General features: G+C 37.7%; 1 protein-coding gene across 1 annotated transcript; it reads right to left on the bottom strand.

The window, feature by feature from the left end:
- Positions 1 to 4,388: 4,388 nt before the first annotated feature.
- LOC145998453 (uncharacterized) lies at positions 4,389 to 10,754 on the bottom strand. The gene is made up of 2 exons (XM_083134863.1): positions 9,984 to 10,754; positions 4,389 to 5,881 (listed from the first exon to the last, which is right to left on the bottom strand). The coding sequence occupies exons 1-2, from the start codon at positions 10,700 to 10,702 to the stop codon at positions 4,708 to 4,710; spliced, it is 1,893 nt and encodes a 630-aa protein (XP_082990989.1). The 5' UTR covers positions 10,703 to 10,754; the 3' UTR covers positions 4,389 to 4,707.
- Between the last annotated feature and the right edge of the window lie 10,116 nt (positions 10,755 to 20,870).

Consider the following 20,870-nt stretch of genomic DNA (forward strand, 5'->3'; position numbering starts at 1 on the left):
GAGCAAAACAAACAAACAAACAAAAAAGAGTTGGAAAAAATAAATAATTCAACGTCCCATGAAAATACTGTTGCCCTGACCTATTAATATTGTTCATTTGCAAAATATTTAGTACATATGAGGGTTATTTTTTAAGTAAGCTCCGCTTTTGCAATAAAAACGAAGTAAGTAATGTTTTTTTTTAAAAAAACATTTATTTTCTGAATTTACATACACTTCTCTATTTTTCTACATAATTTCCTTGCCGGTTTAAACATTTATCGTAACGAACTTCGAGTTTTTGGATACTCTCCTCATAGAACTCTGCCGCCTGTGATGATAGCCAGTGCTTTAACATTTTTGACCCTCTACAATAAGGAAGGTGACGAGTTTTTGAGTCATATCATCACAGGAGATGATGGGACAGGCAGGGTGTTTTGTTCGTGGACTGTTTGCCGCAAGGAACAACAATTAACTCAGCTTCCTACAGTGAGTCCCTAAGAAAAGTTCGTCAAGTAATCCAGAACAAACGGCATGGAATGCTGTCAGCAGGTGTCGTGCTGATTCATGTCAATGCAAGGCCACATGCTGCGGCTCGAACTCAAGATCTGATCGAATCTTTTGGCTGGGAGGTATTCGATCATCCACCATACAGTCAAAACCTTGCACCTAGCGACTACCACCTCTTCCGCCATCTGAAGACCTTCCTGGACGGCAAGCGTTTAGACACTCATGAAGAGTGAAAACGACCTTGACTAACTGGCTATCATCACAGGTGGCAGAGTTCTATGAGGAGGGTAACCAAAAACTCATAGTTCGTTACGATAAATGTTTAAACCAGCAAGAAAATTATGTAGAAAAATAGAGAATATTCAGAAAATAAATGGTTTCTTGAAAAACATTTGCTTACTTCGCTTTTATTGCAAAACAGTCCTTACTTAAAAAATAACCCTCGTATTTTCTTCCTCACTATGCTGGCCAGAGTACAAAGGTTTCTATAGGGTTGCCTCAAATTTATACTCATTAAATATATATTTAGTGTAAATATGATGTGACAAATTCCATCCTATTTAAGATTTGAAGATTTTTACCTTGAATGAATTAACAACCAGCAATGGCAGCAATTGGGTCCTTAAACTGGGGGGGCAAGGTGCCAAAGACAGTATATTTCCCTTTGTAGATAAGATTAGGCATAGTGCGGGAGCAAAAGTGGCGAGAACTGGGGGGGGGGGGGGCTAACTGCCCCTCGATCCCGCTAATCGCCACCACTGACAACCAGCGATATTTCCCAGGTTTCGTGTATTTCTATTTTTTGTAGTCAGGAGCACATTTTGCCACATTTTCTGAATTTGATTATCATTTTTATCAAAATATTATGGGTAAATTTGGAAGGGGGGAAAAATACAGATATGTGATACACATATGAGTTGAATTCAAAGACCTGTATCAGAGTAGGAAAAAACCTTTTACAGATACATGACATGGATACAAGTGTCAACATACACACGAGGGCGTACCAAAAAAAACAAAAAAAAAAAAACGGAATAGCGCTGTGCTGGGCAGAGCTTCCGTAGTACGAATTTTTCCCGCTAGGCAAGCATCGAGCAACTCGTGAGTTCAGTGCACACAGTTGCTTCGCCGGGGAAGGTTGTCTCTGGCCACGGTGATTTTTTCGTAAAAGCAGTTTCGCTTGCAACTCATTTTTTGTGATGCCCGATGTAAGAGAACAGCATGCGGCTGTGAAATTTAATTTCCTGCTCGGGAAAAATGCAGCAGAAACTGTTGTGATGTTGAACAGAGCTTACAAGGACAGCGCTATCGGGAAAACTCAAGTGTACGATGGACCATTGAACAGCTGGGACGATATCTGGACTATCTTGGAGCTCAGTTCAGCGATTCAGGCCTGCTTTGTGGGAGACAGGGGACTGGTGTTTCCACCACGACAAAGCACCTGCACACACAGCCATCTCAGTGGACAAGTGTTTGGCATAAAAAACAGCATGACTCTCTCGCCCCACGCCCCTTACCTCACTTTTTTTTTGTTTCCCGGAATGAAGAGGGGACATGAAGCGACAGCGATTTGACGACGTAGAAGAGGTGAAGAAAAAAACGAGGTAGGAGCTGTCAGTGGTTTCAAGTAACCACTTCCCACAAACCACCATACTAAATACTCTGTGTTCAATTAACACTTGCCAGTTGTACAAGACAACTACCACATCCTCATTGGTAGGAAGCCCATAGTTTTTCATTAATATTGAGTCACTTATTTGCGATAGCAATAGGTAATTTGAACCTGTCAGCTTTTTCATTAAAGATACTTGGTTTCTGCACTTGGTCCTAGTATAACTGTTAATACAGAACACCACTTTGGAAATGTTAACAATACATTTGTCTCCAACAAGTGGGGGTTTGGCCAGATTTTTGGGGAGCATTCATCCTCTTAGCATCACCACTGATATACTCACACACACACTAAAAAACAATTACAAAAGTACAAAATAACAAAAACATCATCTATCTTTGGCATATATGACTAGATAAAATGTTCATTATGCAATTATAAAATATTTATATACTAATAAGTTCATTGGTGCAGTTCCTGTTTGATGATCACAATCAACAAATTAACATCAGCAGAAGTAACAAGTATGGCACTTTATATAGTGACAATGCAAGTGTCAACACTACTACACACACTCATCAGTACTTTCCATGTTCGTGGGTAATTTCAGTGCCATCAAATTTCAAATCTGCTGATGGATCTTTTCAATATATGGTTGCAATACTTTCCCCTACCTTAGGAACACAAATAACTTCAACTTCAGAATTCATGTCAACATAAAATGGAGTAATTTCAGAAAAAGCTAAGTACAAAAGAAAAATATAAAAAAGCACAAAAAGGGGCAATGCAAATAAAAACATTTTTTTCTTATGGTGACTAAACATTTTTAACCCGTAAACTTGGGACATATCTTTTTTCTCATGCTATCTTGGGTGTAGGGCATTTTCTATCCTATTCTAAAAAGCAAGCGCAATTTCTAGTCTATGTGGAATATGTGAATCAAATTAATTTTGTAACCACGTGTCATATTATTTCATTATTAAAAGCACAAGGAAAGAAAAGCTTTACTGGCAACAAATGTATACTTTAGGAAATTCCTGAAAACGGTTTTACAATATTTTAATAAACACAAAACAGAGATAATAATGTACAAAAATTAACATCAGAACATTGAAAGGTGAACAATAATATATCTCATTGTTATTAAAAATTTACCAAATGTTTACATTTAATTTAAACAGTTGTGGTAAACGTAATGTCTGCAATCTCCACATACAAGTAGGGTGCATCAAGACATCTGCTATTCAACATACTTTTGGTCATATGTGGTTCTGTTAACTGTTTTGCCAGTGACTTAATTAAATCGATGTGTTTTTCCTGACGTGAATGAGTTTGCAAATAAATCAGATATGAATTAATAAGTAAAATGCTCAGGAATGCATAGAAAACAAAATACAGAAAGAATAACGTAAGCTTGGACATGGAATATATTCTAGCCCAGCCCGAAATTACAGCAGTTTATGTTACAGTTACTCACTTCCAAGAACACAACCATCACGTGCAACAGTCAATAATCAACTAACAGGAAGGTATACAGTACCATTTCTTAAATTATTTGTACAGATTTTGAAGGAAACTGGTTGTCATAAAAAATCTATGTGTTTGTGATTCTCCCTTCAAGCATCATCGCAATTAACCAAAACTGACAGAAGAACAATGTAAAATAAACTCAATCTATCAAACCAATATTAAGAAAAATAACAACAAAATGGCAGAACAGTGGATGTACATGATAGGCTACTTACTGAAATAACTAGAATCATAATACAATTATTAGCAATTTGCTGATAAAGTGACATATCACTGCCAGCCTAATGGTCAAACCCATTGATTGATTGATATCAACCATACTTTATAAAAAAAAAAAAAGTGCTCCCCTGTGCATAGCACCACGCCATGAAGGCGTATAGGGGGTGTAGGGGTAACGCCCCACACTTTCTTGATCCGGTCGTGAGTGGGGGTGATGTGATCAGCATCACGCCCCTGACCGCCTTTACCCACCAGGGTTTCCCCCAGGTACCCATGTTATTCGACGCTGGGTGGGTGCCGGGGCCGCTTCCATCATTAGAAAAGTTCCCGGATTTGAACCGAATCACAGAAATTAACTAGAATTCTCAACAGAGAATGATTTATTATTCAGACATTCTAAGTTTCCTATTTGATTTGATTTGACTTGATTTGTTGTTTTATGTCCACTTTATGCACGGAAACTCTACAGGTATTGAACCCAGACCCCTTGATTACAAGGCAACAATGTTACCACAGTGCCATCAGTACTTGCTTTCCTAATGAAATCAAAATAGAGTTAATATGAATTGCATGGTCTGTTGCTTGAACTCAAGAACTAAGTAACTTGTGACTTGGTTTCCTTATAAAAATGTATGTACCAGATACCACATTTTATTAATGAGATATGTTTGTTAATAAAAAAAAACTTTTTTCAAAAGGATATAACACATTCAATTTGAGGTCGGCCAGCATTAGGCAATCAAGTAACCCTAAAACTGAACAAGAACATCCTAATGACTAGAAAAAAATTCAGACAATTGATGTGGGCAATGTCCTATTAAATTTGCTTGGTAACACATATTTCTGGATCCAACACTTCACTCACAGTGTTCCTGCGAGTGTTCTAATAAATCAGCTCTTTCTGCAAAACTTTTACCACACGTATGGCAAGAAAACTGTTTTTCTTCAGTGTGGCACCTTGAGTGGGAGTTCAAAGAGCTCTTCTGTGAAAAACGTTTCCCGCAAACTTTACATAAATATGGTTTTTCCCCTGTGTGTTTTCTCATGTGCACAGTGAGGGAGCCTTTTACTGTGAAACGCTTATCGCACATTGTGCAAGAATAGGGTTTTTCACCAGTATGAAGCCTGACGTGTGAATTCAGAGCAGATTTCTGCGAAAATGACTTTCCGCACTCCTTGCACGAGTAAGGTTTTTCTCCACTGTGAATTCTAGAATGAACAACAAGTGTTGCATTATGGGTAAATGTCTTTCCACATATGTTGCATGCAAATGGTTTGACACCTTCGTGGCTCTTGCTGTGTTCGTCAAGGTCTTCCTTCTCCGCAAATGTGATTCCACACGTGTCGCAAATGTGAGAAACATCGTCGCTGTGAACACTCATGTGTTCCACAATATTGGCTCTGTGAATGAACGTATCCCCGCAAACATCACAGGTGAAAGACTTCCTTCTTATGTGTACATTCAGATGTGCATCCAGGCATCCCTGCTTGGAGAACGTTTTCCCACACACATGGCACGCATGTAAAGTCTCTCCACTGTTAACGCCCGAGTGTTCCTTGATCCCCTTCTCCGATGACACGATCTTACCACACGAATCGCACGTATGAGGTTCTACATTACTGTGGGACTTCATGTGCCTACAAAATATCTTCTTCAGCAAGAATGCTCGTCCACACACGTTACAAATGTACGGACTTCCACCTTGAGGACAGAAATTGTTAGTTTTAACAGGTTGCTCAAAGTCAACGCACGTCTGCATTTCCTCAACATTGTGGAATCTCAGATGCTTGATGAATGCGGTTCTGTTTGGCAAGCATTCCCCACAATCATCACAGGTATATATCCTACTCTGCTCATTTGCATTGGATGACATACCACCATCACAATATCCAAAACATGTGATGACCTTCATATCTGACGAATGACAATCTACTTGATTATTTACTGGCATTGCTTCATACCTGAATTCATTTGGTTCCAGACAATAGGGTATTCGTCCACCACTGTTTTCAGGTATTTCCCTGGTGTTCCTTCAACAAAAAATGTAAAATAAGTATGGCACTTTAGAATTCACATGCAAAATACTACATTAATCACACAAGATGTCCATAAAGTTACTGTACAGTGACACACCACATATCATATTGCAGTTCTTCATACAGTACATGTTGGAATGCCTCCTACAGGCCTTAAGACATGTATGGACATTATGATTTGGCACACACAGGAGATGTACTATGTAGATATTTCAGCAAAAAATGCAGGCTTGACCAGAACTCCAACCTGGGTCTCTGGCATATCGTAAAGTAATTTAGAACTGTACGTTGGGTGAAACCAGATACTGCCAAAGTCGTCAGTGTTTCAAAGGCACCAGATTCCATTTATGATTGTACTGGCAGAGACAACTGCAGAGAAAGCAAAATATCAGGTGAAGTCAGAGCTGCTTCAGAAGATCAGGTGATAGAGCAATAGCATGGTATACCAGAGACCTGGCTTCAAGTCCTGGTCGAGGTTGCATTTATTGCTAAAATTTCTACATGTATGGACTATGGACACGTTCCTCAGTTGTTCATTTGCGTAGTCGGAACAGTAGGCTAGGGTGTTGGCTTGTTTCAAGCACCAGTGTCTAGCATTCAGTTGTAGCAGGAAGGCTAGAAAGTGATCAGTGTCAATTTTCTTGGTGGATGACAACATTTTTGACAACTGAAGGGAAAATGCTCCTCTGCAACAAGTGCTACATAATGGTGTTAAATACACAGAGGACATTCATGAAAGGTTTGTGAAGCAATATTAACAGACATGAGAAAAAAAATCTAATAAAAAAGTTTCACAAAATTCAGTATACAATGTGCACAATGATCTGGTATCTGAAGAAACGGCTAGCAGAATATAAGAGTAGCAGTACAAAATGATACTCAAGATGGAATTAGTTTTCATATATTTATTGCATTTTTCTTCAAGACGGTCAAGAGCACCTGTAGGGGGGACACAAAGAGGCAATTGCCACCTCTCGATTTCAAATTTTATGCAAATAAAAATACATTTCATAAAATTTTCTTGCTCGCATCGTTCGGTTTGTCCGTTTCTTTTCATCCTTCCTCAATTTGGTCACATCTTAAATGCAAGTGTGCGGGGCGGTACACCCTCAAATTTGTCTCTGTCAGCTTGAACACAATAGAATCATGAATGTACTCTTTTCAGAAATAGTTTTATGATGGGAAATCGGTAGAAACTTTGTTTCACAAATAAAATAAATATGACGCTGTTCGGTGTTGGTCTGTCAGAGAATTTGGACTGGTAACCTAAGAAAGAAAAAAGTGGCAAATGCAAACCCCGATTAGCTGCCCCCGTGACGGAGTGGTCAGTACATCCTGCTACGATGTCAGGGGTCCCAGGTTCAAATTCCAGGTCTGAGTATGGGTGTTTGTTGAGTATACATTCATCAATTCCATCATATCACCACTCATTCTGATCTTCACAATTATCCAGAAGTGGCAGAAAAGCGAAGTAAAATCAATCAAGCAAGCAAATCCCCATTACTGGCCTTGCCGATGACGCAGTGGTAGCGTCGCCGCTTGTAATCAAGGGTTTCCGGTGTCGGGTCTCAGTGGAGGCACACCGTGGTTCAGATTCCAGTTTAAACTGTAGATCCAGTCCCGATTAACCTTCCTGTGCATAAAGTGGGCTTAAGATGCCAACTCAATCAAGCAAATCCCCTTTAAAACTAGCCACGATTATTATTTTTTCTTGGTACAATTTTAACCCCCTAGAGTGTATTATCCACTTTACAATTCTATCCCCCAAACCAGAAAAACATCATGCGTATGATGGTGAGTGATGTACATGTGTATATGACAGTTGATTTTAATTTAACAACCTCTGTCTGTCTCTTATTCTCTCTATCCCACTCTCATATACATTGGATTGGATTGATTTGGTGTTTTAAGTCCACTTTATGCACACTAAGGCACTGGACCTACAGTTTGAAGTGGGATCCGAACCACTATGTGCCTCCACCAGGTATCGAACCCGGAACCCCTTCTTCTTATTATATATAATGTGGGTTGTTGTTAAATTTCTTAATGATTTGATCGAGAAATTTCTGACATTTTGGTACAACAGATGTTTTGTTAGATGTTTGGCTACTGGTTCAATAGCTTTTAAATGATCTGGTAACTTATTGTATGTGGATGGCTGTGGATTTTGGACTTTTTTCGAATAGTGATGTCTTATGTGTTGGAACTGAGAGATTGGAGTTATTCCTCATGTTGTAGTGATGTACTTCTTTGTTGCATTTGGAGAAATTTGTCAGATCCATTTTTACATGCCACAGTAAATTAAGTATATATAGGCAGGGTAGTGGTAGAATGCTAAGTTCCCTGAAGATTTCCCTACATCGTTCATTCCATTTCTTTCCCTTCATAATTCTTAATATTTTTTTCTGAAGAATAAATATTTTTGTGCTGTTCGTTGCATTTCCCCAGAATATAACACCATATGTTATTTGCGACTGGAATAGACTGAAATGTAAGGTTTTTACTGTGTTCTTTTCTGTTATGTCTTTCATGATTCTTATGCCATATATGATTCTGCTTAATTTTCCTGCTAGATAGTTAATATGTGTGTCCCAATTGACATTTTCTTGTATCCATATGTCCAGAAATTTTATGGAATTTTCAAATTTAATGTTTTAATTTTCTATGCTTACAGTTGATGTGTTATTGCTTTTATTTCTTGGATGGTGGAATTTTAATGCTATTGTTTTGTTCTTATTTATTGTTATTTTGATGCTGCTGAAGCACTCTGAAAGTCTGTTTGTTGTGTTTTTAATGTTAGTTTTAAGTGCTTGCTAACTTTGCCAGTCAGCACTATACTTATGTCATTTGCATATAAAGTAGTTTTGATCAGCTCTACGTTTGATGACATGTCGTTTATGTACATGATAAATGGTATTGGTCCCAGGATCGAGCCTTGGGGGACTTCACGATACCAAATCAAGATGTGGTTTTGGTATACATTATAATGAGTAAATGGAAATGGGTGATCCTGAAATGAAGAGCAACACCACATAAAGGAAATTATAATAACCTTAATGTGTGGAGTCTTACCACTATACCCCCACGTGTATTTTCATCTTCTAATCTCCTTACCCTCTTACATTTAACATTGGTGGGGAAAATATAATATATACTCATCTCCTCCAAGACAACACCTGTGCCAGTTTGAAATGATGGAGGAAAACTCATCTACTATATAGTGAGCAGCAAAATGAACAAAGTAGATTTATAAGTTTGTATGTACATGTGACAGGATGAATAGATTGCACTTCAAAATCATCACTGCATTTCAAGGGTCACCAGGTTCAAGTAAAAAATGTCATGAATTTTTCAATTAATTATGTGAATTGGTAAAACTTCGATAGCGTCCCAACGGATTTCTTCATTTTTACACAAGAAACTACTTACCGAAATGAGTTTCTGTAGCATTTAGAAGTTCTTCTTGGTATTTTATTTCATCGAGAAAAACCGATGTTGTCCGTATATGCTAAATTGAACGAAAGGATTGCTAATGGAACCTAACCTAACCTCATAGGCATACCTCCTCCCCATGATGGTTCATGGGGCTACCGTGAATTTTTGGGGCTAACGTCAATGGTTTTTGGGGCTAACGTCAATGGTTTAATAATTACTCTTTATGTCAAAAATTGAACTTTTTTTCGTGAAAAAAAGCAATATAGCACCTTGAAGAATCTTTCGCAATGCAGAATAGGTAAGTACGAATGTTAAAAATGACGAAATAAACGAGTGAGGTGTGTTGGGATGCTATCAAAGTTTTACCTGAACTTGATTTGTACATAGAAAAATTCTTCATTTGAGGAATAACTCTACATTCTTGAGGTTCCGATGCTACAAATGTGCATCTTCCAAGATGCATTGGATTTGCACTATCAAAACATTAAGAATGTGGTAAAGTTATACCACAGAAGGAATATTTTCATATACAAATCAAAGTTCAGAAATGAAACACTTGTAACACAATAATTGCAAAAAATCTCTATATATTATTGATTATTTCAGCTATTCATAAATAGTTGAAAGTCACTATACTTTAAGATTAAGAATTAAAACTCACCTCATATCACACTGGATGCCCTTTGTATCTGAACTGGATGTTGGAGCATTAAGTACCGAGGAACTTGTGCTACTTGGTTCCATTTGATCATGCAGATGAAACATACCACCATCTGATTGTGCGCCTTTGGTATTAGAACTGGAATCAACACCCATAATTTGCTCTTGGTAATTAACTGATGGTGTCCTATTACCTACAATCCCCCAGGAATCCTTGAAACTAACATCTGAACAATAGTCTCTCCCCATGTTTCCTGGATACTGTGTACTACTTGACGGTACTTCACATGTTGGTGAACTACTCACTGGCACTTCACTAACAAATTCACTGCACTTGTTACTGCAATCAGTACCCCATGCACTTCCACTGGTGTTGGTGCTTGTTGGTTCTTGACCCTTTGCTGCAGGAAGTGACGGTGGATTGTAAGTATGTGGTGTCATGTTACACACAAAGTTTCTATGAGGTTCAGATCTACAGCAACATCCCCTACACATACCAGTGCAAGCTGAGGTCCTTGAAATGCACACACACTGTCCATAGAAACACTTGTGCGGTGGACAGTTCATAAAATTCTCTTTCCAGTATCTAAAACGTGCATAGTCGTGGTGAATATGGCTTGGCCTTGGTGTTTCAGGATTCTGAGATCTGAACATGTAGTTGTCATATGGGAATGGATGAGGTGGAGGATATGGAACTCGATTGTGTGTGTTCCCATACATTTCTTGGAAGAAATACCCCTGCTATTTATACACAAATGTTCGTATCAGGGACACCCTTAAAAAAGAAAAAAGAAAAGATGTAACTCTGAGCTTGATATTTGCATAAATGTTTTTCAATTAAATCAATTTATACACAACCACATGGTTAAAACAGCATTCTCACTCTTACAGCTCTAAAAAATCTTCTCAATGGCATCAGATGAAAATGAGTGAAGAAGGAGACTAGGGGTGGGAATATTTTCATGGGGTGTGAAATCTAAATACCATACCAAAAAGAAAAGCATATTTAGGCTAAAACACCATTTATTATACTTTTCCTGTTTGCTGGGAATGGTGGTCTACCTGGAAGTAAATATACTCTCTCTGGTGCAGTATATGATATATGATAATATGCTAATAAAACTGAAGAATACTTGCGACTTGCTTTATTTTTGTCTGATTTTAGCACAAGAACGACGCTTGAAAATTTTGAAAAGAACTGCCTGTTCAAGGGAGGCGAATGACATATATGGACGAATGGAGGATTTTTCCATGGAGAGACAAGCAACGCAAGGCATTTTTCCACAGAGAGGGGTCGAGGTATATTTGCTCTCCCCTAATAGTGTTGGTCATTCTCTCTAAAAAAATCCTTCATGGGGGTTGCTACCACCCAACCTTTGGTAAAAATGTCATATGCGGGAAATGGATTTTGTCAAATTTACAGGAGAAAGTACTTACGGAATTGAGTTTCTGTGTAATTTCGGAAGGTCGTAGAATTAGTGTTTTCTCGCATTTTTCAATGTATTTGGCCACTAAAGTCGCTCCGGCTAGAGTTTGGACTTGAGGAAACCCCGACTTTTCGTCTTCAGTTGTGCTAGTGGGGAGGCGGGAAAAGCGGTGTTGCCAAACATCTGAGACTCTGATTTTTTTTGTCCAGTCGTACAGGACATCTTTTCCTGTCAACATGCACCCTTCGCTCGCTCACATTTCAGGCAGAGGCAGGGAGGCGGAGACACACGCATTCGCTTGCTACACCGCCGCGGCAACCGACTTCGCCGTGCTTGGCCTTTTTGTAGGTGGACTCTCTCGAGGGTGGGAGAGGGGGGGCGATGAGCCGAAAACTCGAAATTATTGCGGAGGGTTAGAATTCTATCTAGGGTATTGTGGAGACTGTTCGTATGAACATCTGCACTGCAATCAAGGTTTAGGGTCCAGTTACTTGTCGTGGCATATTTCGTTTTGCTCGCCAGTTAAAATGGCACGTCGAGTTCCGATTACTCAATATTATCCATCCTTTATAGTTTATATTAATTTCATTGTTGTCTACACAGCGATATCAAATAGTGAATTGTAAATTGATTGGAAGTGCACTTGTTTTTTACCAGTTTTTGATAAATCAAATGTCAAATATCATATTAATCAACCATTCCATGTACAAGGTACATTTTCTGAATGACTACAATTTCATCACATAATGAATAACCAAACATAATGTAAAGTCCCGTACTACACATGTATGTTTTATTAAGAAAAAAGCTTAATCCTAAGCTGTTTCTGGTAATATAGTTTCGTGCATGAACATTGTAAAAGTATGCATATTTGTTTCTAAAACACAGTACCACGCATTCGGAAATTATTCTTTGCACGGTACGTTCGTACAAGTTTTGAGGATACTGTCTAACAGTGTACTTGTCCTTTTTACCATTTATGATAAATCAAATATAAAATATCGTATTGTATTATACATATTTTTTCTTTGAAAAATATTTGTACGAAACAAAAACACAACCATTCAGAAACGTCAGAAACACATGTATGAACGGTAATCATACTGGTAAACATTTTACGTGCCTTCTTTTTTTGTCAGTGATTATTTGGAAACAGTAGATTTCTTGTTTGCAATGCCCCATTCACATGTGACTTGCAATATCTACATATTATTTAATTGCCATGGCACAGTAAGTTAAGTTATGCATGGTGTACATTTCGTGAAATGTTCTAGTTTGTTGAGGAAAATTATTATAGCAAACACACGTTCATTTCCACCTTTAGGCCTCTTTTGCAATGCCATTTTAATATAATTAAATCAACCTCCCAAATATCATTTTTGTCTTTAAACCACTTTTAACCGTGGTATCAGTATCGGAAGATATCGGTTGGATTATATTTACCGACACCGGCCGATACTTTTCCAACATTTTAATCTTTTGCGAGGCTTGCAAATATGCTGCAAGCACTTTCAGGGTGTCCTTGAATTTATGCATAATTCCAAGTTTCCGTTATTTTGAACCAATGTTGTATGGAAAAGTGTATTTTGTGATTACGTAATAGTATTTTCAGAATTTGATGTAATTCTTACGTTTAAAGCACAACCCTAATAAATTGATACACACAATTGGAAGTATTTACTTACACACTAATATTTGTCAATATTTTGAACAGCTTTTAATTAATACGCGTCATTTTCAAACAAGGGTATCGGTGAGATAGGTAAGAGAATCAGCATGATTGTGGATATCCGTTCAACTCTAATAATTATGAAATGTTTTATTACTTATTCTGCCCCACGGGAAAAAATGCAACTTTGTAACATCCACATTTACAATTCAAACCCTCCGAAAAAAATCCTGCTTACTCCAGTGGTACTATAGCATGTTATGATGCGTCTGTCTCCATTAAGCGGGACTTTTCCTTCCCGATGGACATCACGGACATTCTGATAATTCCCAGAGCAGCTGCTGTTCTCCCAATCACTTTTTTTTAAACGGAATCAAGGGGCCATTATTATCTCTTTCATTTTCAAAATAAACTCGCACTGCACATACTAATTCACGAGTCTGGCCACGCAGAGGAATACTACGCCCGACAACTTTTTTTTTTCTTCCGATTTCGCCGGTGTATTCGCGTTAGGCTCATCATCTTTCAGTATAAAAATCACATATACGAAAAAAAGCACAAACAAACCGCACAATAACGCCGAACTTTTGCTGTCAGGCATACACTTGGCAACGCAGAATACCACGAGAAGTCCCCCTCACCACAGCAACTGGTCAAAGCCGATTGGTTCAGCGGTTCACGTGACCCTCCCTAACTTTCGACAGAAAAGGAAAAAATAGAATTTCCAAGTCCAAACTCTGGGCGGAAGAATTTTAAATCATGTATTTTTCTATAATAATGTCCATCCGATGCACAAAAGCTGTTGCTTGCATTTCCATCCATGTACTTGAACCGGATGTTGCGAGCATCTGATGACGTAATCCCCGCCAAGTGTTTCCAAACGCACAGTATTTTCACTATATTGCTCAACCTAAAGCAACCAAACCTAACCTTACCGTGATGGTGCGTGGGGCTATCGTGATGGTTTTGGGGGCTAGTCATGGATGGTTATACGATCCAGAATGGTTTTTGGGGCTATGCATGAATGGTTTTTGTGGCTATGCATGAACGGTTTTTGGGGCTATTCGTGGATGCTCATACTATCCCGAATGTTTTTTTGGGGCTATGCGGGAATTTTTCTTTAAGAAGGTTGAAACACTGCTTTGCCGTTGAAAACACAACGCTAGTCAAGATTTGCCCGCCATTTTGCGTGTTCAGGAAGTGAGAAAATAACGAACAATTATTGCTCCATATGTCTACAATAGATACTAATTTCGTTAAAAAAAAAGAAGCGAAATCCCTTGTTAAACAATGTTTCGCAATGCAGAATAGGCAAGTATGAATTTTTTTAAAAAAATAGAGAATAAACGAGTGGGCGATTTCCCGCATATGACAGTTTTACCACATTTTCATGTAGCATTACCCCAGCTAGAAAAATTTGAAAGGAGGCGACCCCTCTGACTGCATTTTCTCCAAGTTGATCCACACACGCATCCATCCTTCTACCTATCCTCAAACTCGACAATCCCCTCAACTACGAATTTCCACTTCGAGGACTGGTCGGAATACATTCTAACACACAGGAAAGCGACATATTTACCTTCACTTATGCAAATACGATTTCACTTCAGATCTCCATTTATTATTATCTACCATTTGATTATGTTGCAAGATTGAATCAGGCAATTTTAGTCACATTATGTAATCACTTGCACTTTGGTTTATGTTACATATGTAATATTTTGGAAGTATATTCTGAGATTTTCCACAGTTTTCAGTTATGTTCACTGAAGTCCTCCATCCATTACGTCAACATCAACAAATTTCGATTCGTGTTGATGATGGCTTATTTTGTCTTTCCTGTCAGAAGCGTTTTCCTTTGTGCATTTGCGCGTGGCATTCCACGTTTCGATAATGTTCGGAAAAGCATTAGGTAATATTCCCACGAAAACATAGAGTCATTCGGACTTTTTTCTGGCGTTCTTTCAGTTGCTTACACGCCTCTGAAGCAGTGGCGCAACCATAGGAGTGGGTAGCAGACTCGGTCTTTGTCTTATCGTGATTACATCATGCTATGCATGCAATTATGTCTGTAACACATACTGTGAAGTTGTAGCGATTACTTTCACAAATTTTCTTTAAGATTATGTTCCTTAGTATTATTGGTATTATTCTAATATAAACCTAAATGCTCTCGTAGTTAGGTTAGGTTCTGTTAGCATTAAAATAATATCGCTAAATGTTTTCTAAAGAAAAAGGGTCTAAATTACCTGTACATTAATTCCCACTAATCATAAACTTGCATTTTTCTCGTCTCAATTTGTTCTTAAGATTTGTAACATCCTCTTAGCAGACGAATTACGTGGCAGGAGCAAATTTGAAGCTTATTCTTACTGCTGACACGTGCGTGGCAGCAGACTCGGCCATTCTTATTTCAATCATGCAACAATGATAATGTGTTTTTTATTTTTATTGTAGTGTAACGAAGGCTGTGTCCGAAAGCTGCAAGACCATACTTGAAGCGAGCATACTTCGAGAGCATACTCGCAGTGCGGTCTTGAAGCCTGGAAGCGGAAAGCTTTCGAACTGCACTTCGACTGCAGCGCCAACACAAGTGAGGAATGCAACAAAAGTTGCTTCGAAACTAAAATTATCAAACATCGACTGTATGTGCCACTCTTGTTTTCCGTGAACAACACACACATGACTCGGCGTGCAGTTTATATAACACAGCACGTTATTAATTATAGAAATATGAAAGAAATTTGCTCTTTCAAATTAATTTTCACACATTCCGCAACATGGTTTACGATCGCGGGAAAAGAAATTGTTTTCTCACTTTTAAACACCTTCTCACTATAGAAGAAAGAAACCACACATATATGAATAAAACCAATAAATAAAATTACATAGTATTTTAAAAACTTGTTTACTTACATTTCCACACAATGGAAGAACTACAACTACCAGCTGATGTTTTGCCTCTAAAACATGGTGTACCCCAAGGTTCCATTTTGGGACCCTTACTTTTTCTTATCTTTATTAATGATCTTCCAGCTAATATTAACGACTCCAATATAATTCTCTTTGCTGACGATACTAATATCATAACTAAGCATGGTGACTTGTGCCAATTGGAAATTATAACTAATAAAGTACTAACCGACTTGACACAATGGTGTATTGAAAATAAGCTAATTTTGAATAGATCAAAAACTGCCTATATACTATTCCACAATCTACAAAAGATTAATTGTCCCAAACCTATACTAAAAATAAATAATGATATTATTAATTGTGTACAACATACAAAATTTTTAGGTGTTGTTGTTGATGAAAATATGAAATGGAATACTCATACTGATGTATTACTCTCCAAACTAAGCTCAGTCTGTTATGGACTTAAGGTATTAAGCAAAATATGTAGTAAAGAAACCGTTCTTATGGCTTATCATGCAAACTTTCACTCAAGATTAAGATATGGAATTATGTTTTGGGGAAATACACCTGGTGCCAAACAGTTGTTTATCTTACAGAAAAGAGTCGTTAGAATAATAATCGGTGCCAATTATCGTGAATCGTGTAGGCAGGTGTTTAGAAGCCTAAAGATTTTACCATTACCATGTTTGTATATATATGAAGCATTAATATTTATGAAGAAAAATATTCTCAATCTTAAAACAAATAGCAGCGTACATTCGTATGGAACGAGGAAGAAAGATGACATTCATTATGAAAGCCACAGGACATCTAATTTTAATAAGAGTGTTTACTTTAATGGATATAAATGGTACAACCATTTGCCTAAGAAATTAAAAGACTGTCCACTCAACATATTTAAAAATCAACTTAAAAGTATGCTTATATATCATTGTTTTTATTCGGTTGTGGAATTTTTTCAAATCAAATCTGATTAATTATCAATTGTTATCTACATTTTGTATTAGTAATGTATAATACGTATATAATACATTGTAATGTTATATGACGTTTCCTATACCAATCTGTAATTAGTGTTACATGTATGGTTCTTACAGGAAATAAATCTATCTATCTATCTATCTATCTATCTATCTATCTATTGACTTCAGACGTCCATTTTTTTTAACAAATGAAAAGCAAGCACAGATCGCAAGTGTGCACCGCTCGTGTGCTGCGTCCTCTGGTCTTGTACACTCGTTTGCTTGGCGCTTTCGAACGGCACTAGGTGACGTCACTTCCGTCAAGACTGTACTTCAAGTATGTACTTTGTACCTTTTGGACACAGCCGAAGTGTATTTTTTTCATTTTTACTTTGGTGTAGTGATGTAATGTACTGCACAATGTTTCTTCTTTTTTGTTATGATGTACTTAACTGATTGATTGATTGATTGATTTAGTTTATTTTACTTCGCGTTTTGTGCCTCTTGGCTAATTTGCGAAGATGGGGATGAGTGATGAAATTGATGAATGGACATTCACAAACAACCAAGCCCGACTCGGCCACAGGGTCGGGCGATGTACTTAACTAATTATTATTTCATTATGTATCTTGACGTTTTCCATGCCCTTTTAAACAAGGGTCAACGGAAGAAAAATAAAATTCAAATTCAAATCATATCATTCGCGCCCTCAAACCATATCGTAATTCCCGCAAAGTATTAAATTACGACATCATGTCTACCGGAATTAACTTTCTCTTAGCTTTATTGAACACTTTACTTGATCTGCCCCTCCTCCCTAAACAGTGGTGCCCATCACTCAAGACAGCCCCTAAAATCATTCATCATATTACCCCCAAAATAGTTTGGATGAATACGTAATAATTGAAGCTTATTTGAATGAAATACCATATTAAACTGTCCTAATTTTTTAATTGTCCGATTTTCGAAAAAAATAATTAAAAGGTTTGATTTATCAAATGTAGTAAATTAAATAATGTAAATGTGCATATAAATAGCAGGGGTGCACAGGACAGAATTTTTTTGGTCGGGACGAGAAATTTATTTTAATCCCGACATTCGGGACCGGAAATGTTCGTAATTTCCCGAAGCTCTAAAAATCTCGAATTCTACACGTCATTTTCAACTTAAGTGATTGTTTTTGCATTTCTGGAACAAAAACAAACAATTTCCGATAAGTTCCAGACACTTGCAATGCAGAAAACGTCGAGAATTAACAACTTTTTAAAATGACCATTCGGTATTTCCCGACTGCTCGGGATCCCGAAAAGTCGGGAAGTAATTTCCCGAAGTCGGGATCGGGACGGGAATTTTCTTTCCCGATCCCGGTCCCGACATTTCGGGATACAGCACACCCCTAATAAATAGTGTTTGTGAGTGGGTTTATAAAACTCGCAATTTGAGTATTTAACACAAATTGTTACACAACTTAATATAAAAATAGAAAATTCAACCTTGGCAAGCCAAATAACCTGCTCCAGCCTACAGGCGTGCGCAGACCCTCTGATTAGGGGAGGGGGCAAAGCCGTGATGAAATTTCAGTGGGGAAAGAAAAACCCCACTTGATCTCACTGTTTTAGTTTCATCATATTGATGGCTATATATATATATATATATATATATATATATATATATATATATATATTCAGCAACATAGAGGCACCATAACAAATAAATAAATATATTGTCTCTGAAATGTGCCGCGTTTCTTTCCCTCCAAACATTTGTGTTCATGCATTTAAGATAAAACTGTCTAGCAGCAAGAGTCTGAAGTACTTAAGTAGTTATAACTTCTCTCTCTCTCTCTCCTTCTCTCTCTCTATCGTAAATTACAATGCATTATAGAAAACAAGAAAATTGCGAACGAAGCGATGAAGAAAATTTTTAGATCAAAATTTTTGTAAATTTAAAACAATATTGAATTAATATGGCACAAAAAATTTCATGAGGCACCATGGCAGCCTATTTTACAATTTTCGTTCGGCGCCCAGGGCCAACTCCCGCCGACCCCTAGCTACAGCTCTGAACTTGACAGGACTAAGAAAAGTAGACTGCGAGTGAAGCGAGCAAGATAATTTTACGAAATGTTATCTAGGGGTGCAAATTCCCTTTGTGACACCCTGCAGGTGCTCTTGGCCGACTGGAAGAAATAATGCAAGAAAGACGTGAAAACTAATTCCATCTTGAGTATGCTTTTGTCCTACTACACATGTATCTTCGGAATGCAATTATCATTCATTTTCTCCCATTCAAAAATACAGTTTGTGTGCTTATTTTCCATTATTAGCTAATTGACGGTATTGAAAAAATATTTTAAATCGTTTGTTCCAAACAAATGCTTTAGCACTGACTTCTACCCCCTTCTTGCGTAATTTTTGAGGATAATTAACTACTACCACTAGTAATACTACTACTAATAATAAGGATGTCATTATTATTATTATTATTATCGGTACGTTTATCCTGGTACTTGCCCCCCCCCCCCCCCAACAAAAATTCATGGTTGCATATGTTCCGCAAATTTTGTCCGACAAAAATAATTTGAGTAATTAATTTGGCATAAAGGGGGGGATGTTCTACCTTTTGGGGGGAGCGCGTCATGTGCCTTGGGGAAGGGTGAACGGTGAACGGGTCCGCGACAGTCCCTAGAGGCGGCTATCAAAATTACAGTTTTCATATTGTGTACTAACCTTGACTACAGAAGATGTTGAAAATGATGTCCCTCTGCTGCAACACATCCCTGGCATCTCCGAAGGAAATTGGCATTTACACGTGCAAGTTCGTCTACTGTAATTCTCCTGATTTCTCGTACAATACTCTTTTAACTCACGGATGGTGTGCGGATTGTCTTTGTATACTTCATTTTTTTAGATTTCCCCATTTTTCTTTCCACTTTTATTCAGAACTGACCCTGTTACACTAAACGTTTTTACGAGTTTTAATATAGTGGTCCTATGTGGAACGGGAACACCAGGAAATTTCGTTGCAAAACGTCGTCGCACTTCTCCACAATTCCTCTTTCCGAATTAACACTCCACAAGATAAATCCTTTGTTGTAATGTAAACTTTTGTGGTGCCATATTAAGCCACAATCTTCAACACACGGACACGACACAACACAACTTCCAAGGGAGGATTATACTGGCGTCAGTCTGCAACGTCAACAGAAAGGGGAAGAGAGCGAAGGCAGGGAGAGCGAAAAAAAAGAACTGCCGCGGACCCGTTCACCGGGAAAGACAATCGCTGACGCCGGGCCGTTTGCCGCAGAGTCTCGTATCGAATGTCAGGGAAAGCTCTGTACATGAAAGCTGTGATGAAAGTTTTAAATGTTATGTGTAAAAAAATAATTATATTTGGAAACATTTTCTGTCTTTCAAAAATAGAGTGTGCTTGTTTTCCATTATTAACGTGAAATTGAACGTTTTAAAAATATATATAATTCAAATCGTTTGTTCCAACGAAAATCATATAGCACCGACTTCTGCGCCTTGTGCAATTTACGAGGATAATAACGTATTTGATACTACTACTTCTACTACTACTACTACTACTACTAATAATAATAATAGTAATAAAATAACGTTGTATTATTATTATTATTATTATTATTATTATTATTATTATTATTATTGGTATGTTTATCCTGGTTCTGGTACTTGCCCTTCCCAGACAAAAATTCTTGGTTGCGCCTCTGCTCTCAAGTGACCAGTCCTCCTCAGGCGGCATTCAGTAGCGCGCTCTGAAACGTTTTCTACCTTAAATCATAGCACGCCAGCCATGAATTTGGCGGAAATACGAAGAAAAAAACGACGGTACGTTGTTATGAATGCAAATTATTTGTGCAGAAACCATTGCAGTACCCATACGAAATG

Source organism: Lepisma saccharinum, chromosome 14 (assembly GCF_977018435.1).
Source record: "Lepisma saccharinum chromosome 14, izLepSacc3.1, whole genome shotgun sequence".
NCBI lineage: Eukaryota > Metazoa > Arthropoda > Insecta > Zygentoma > Lepismatidae > Lepisma > Lepisma saccharinum.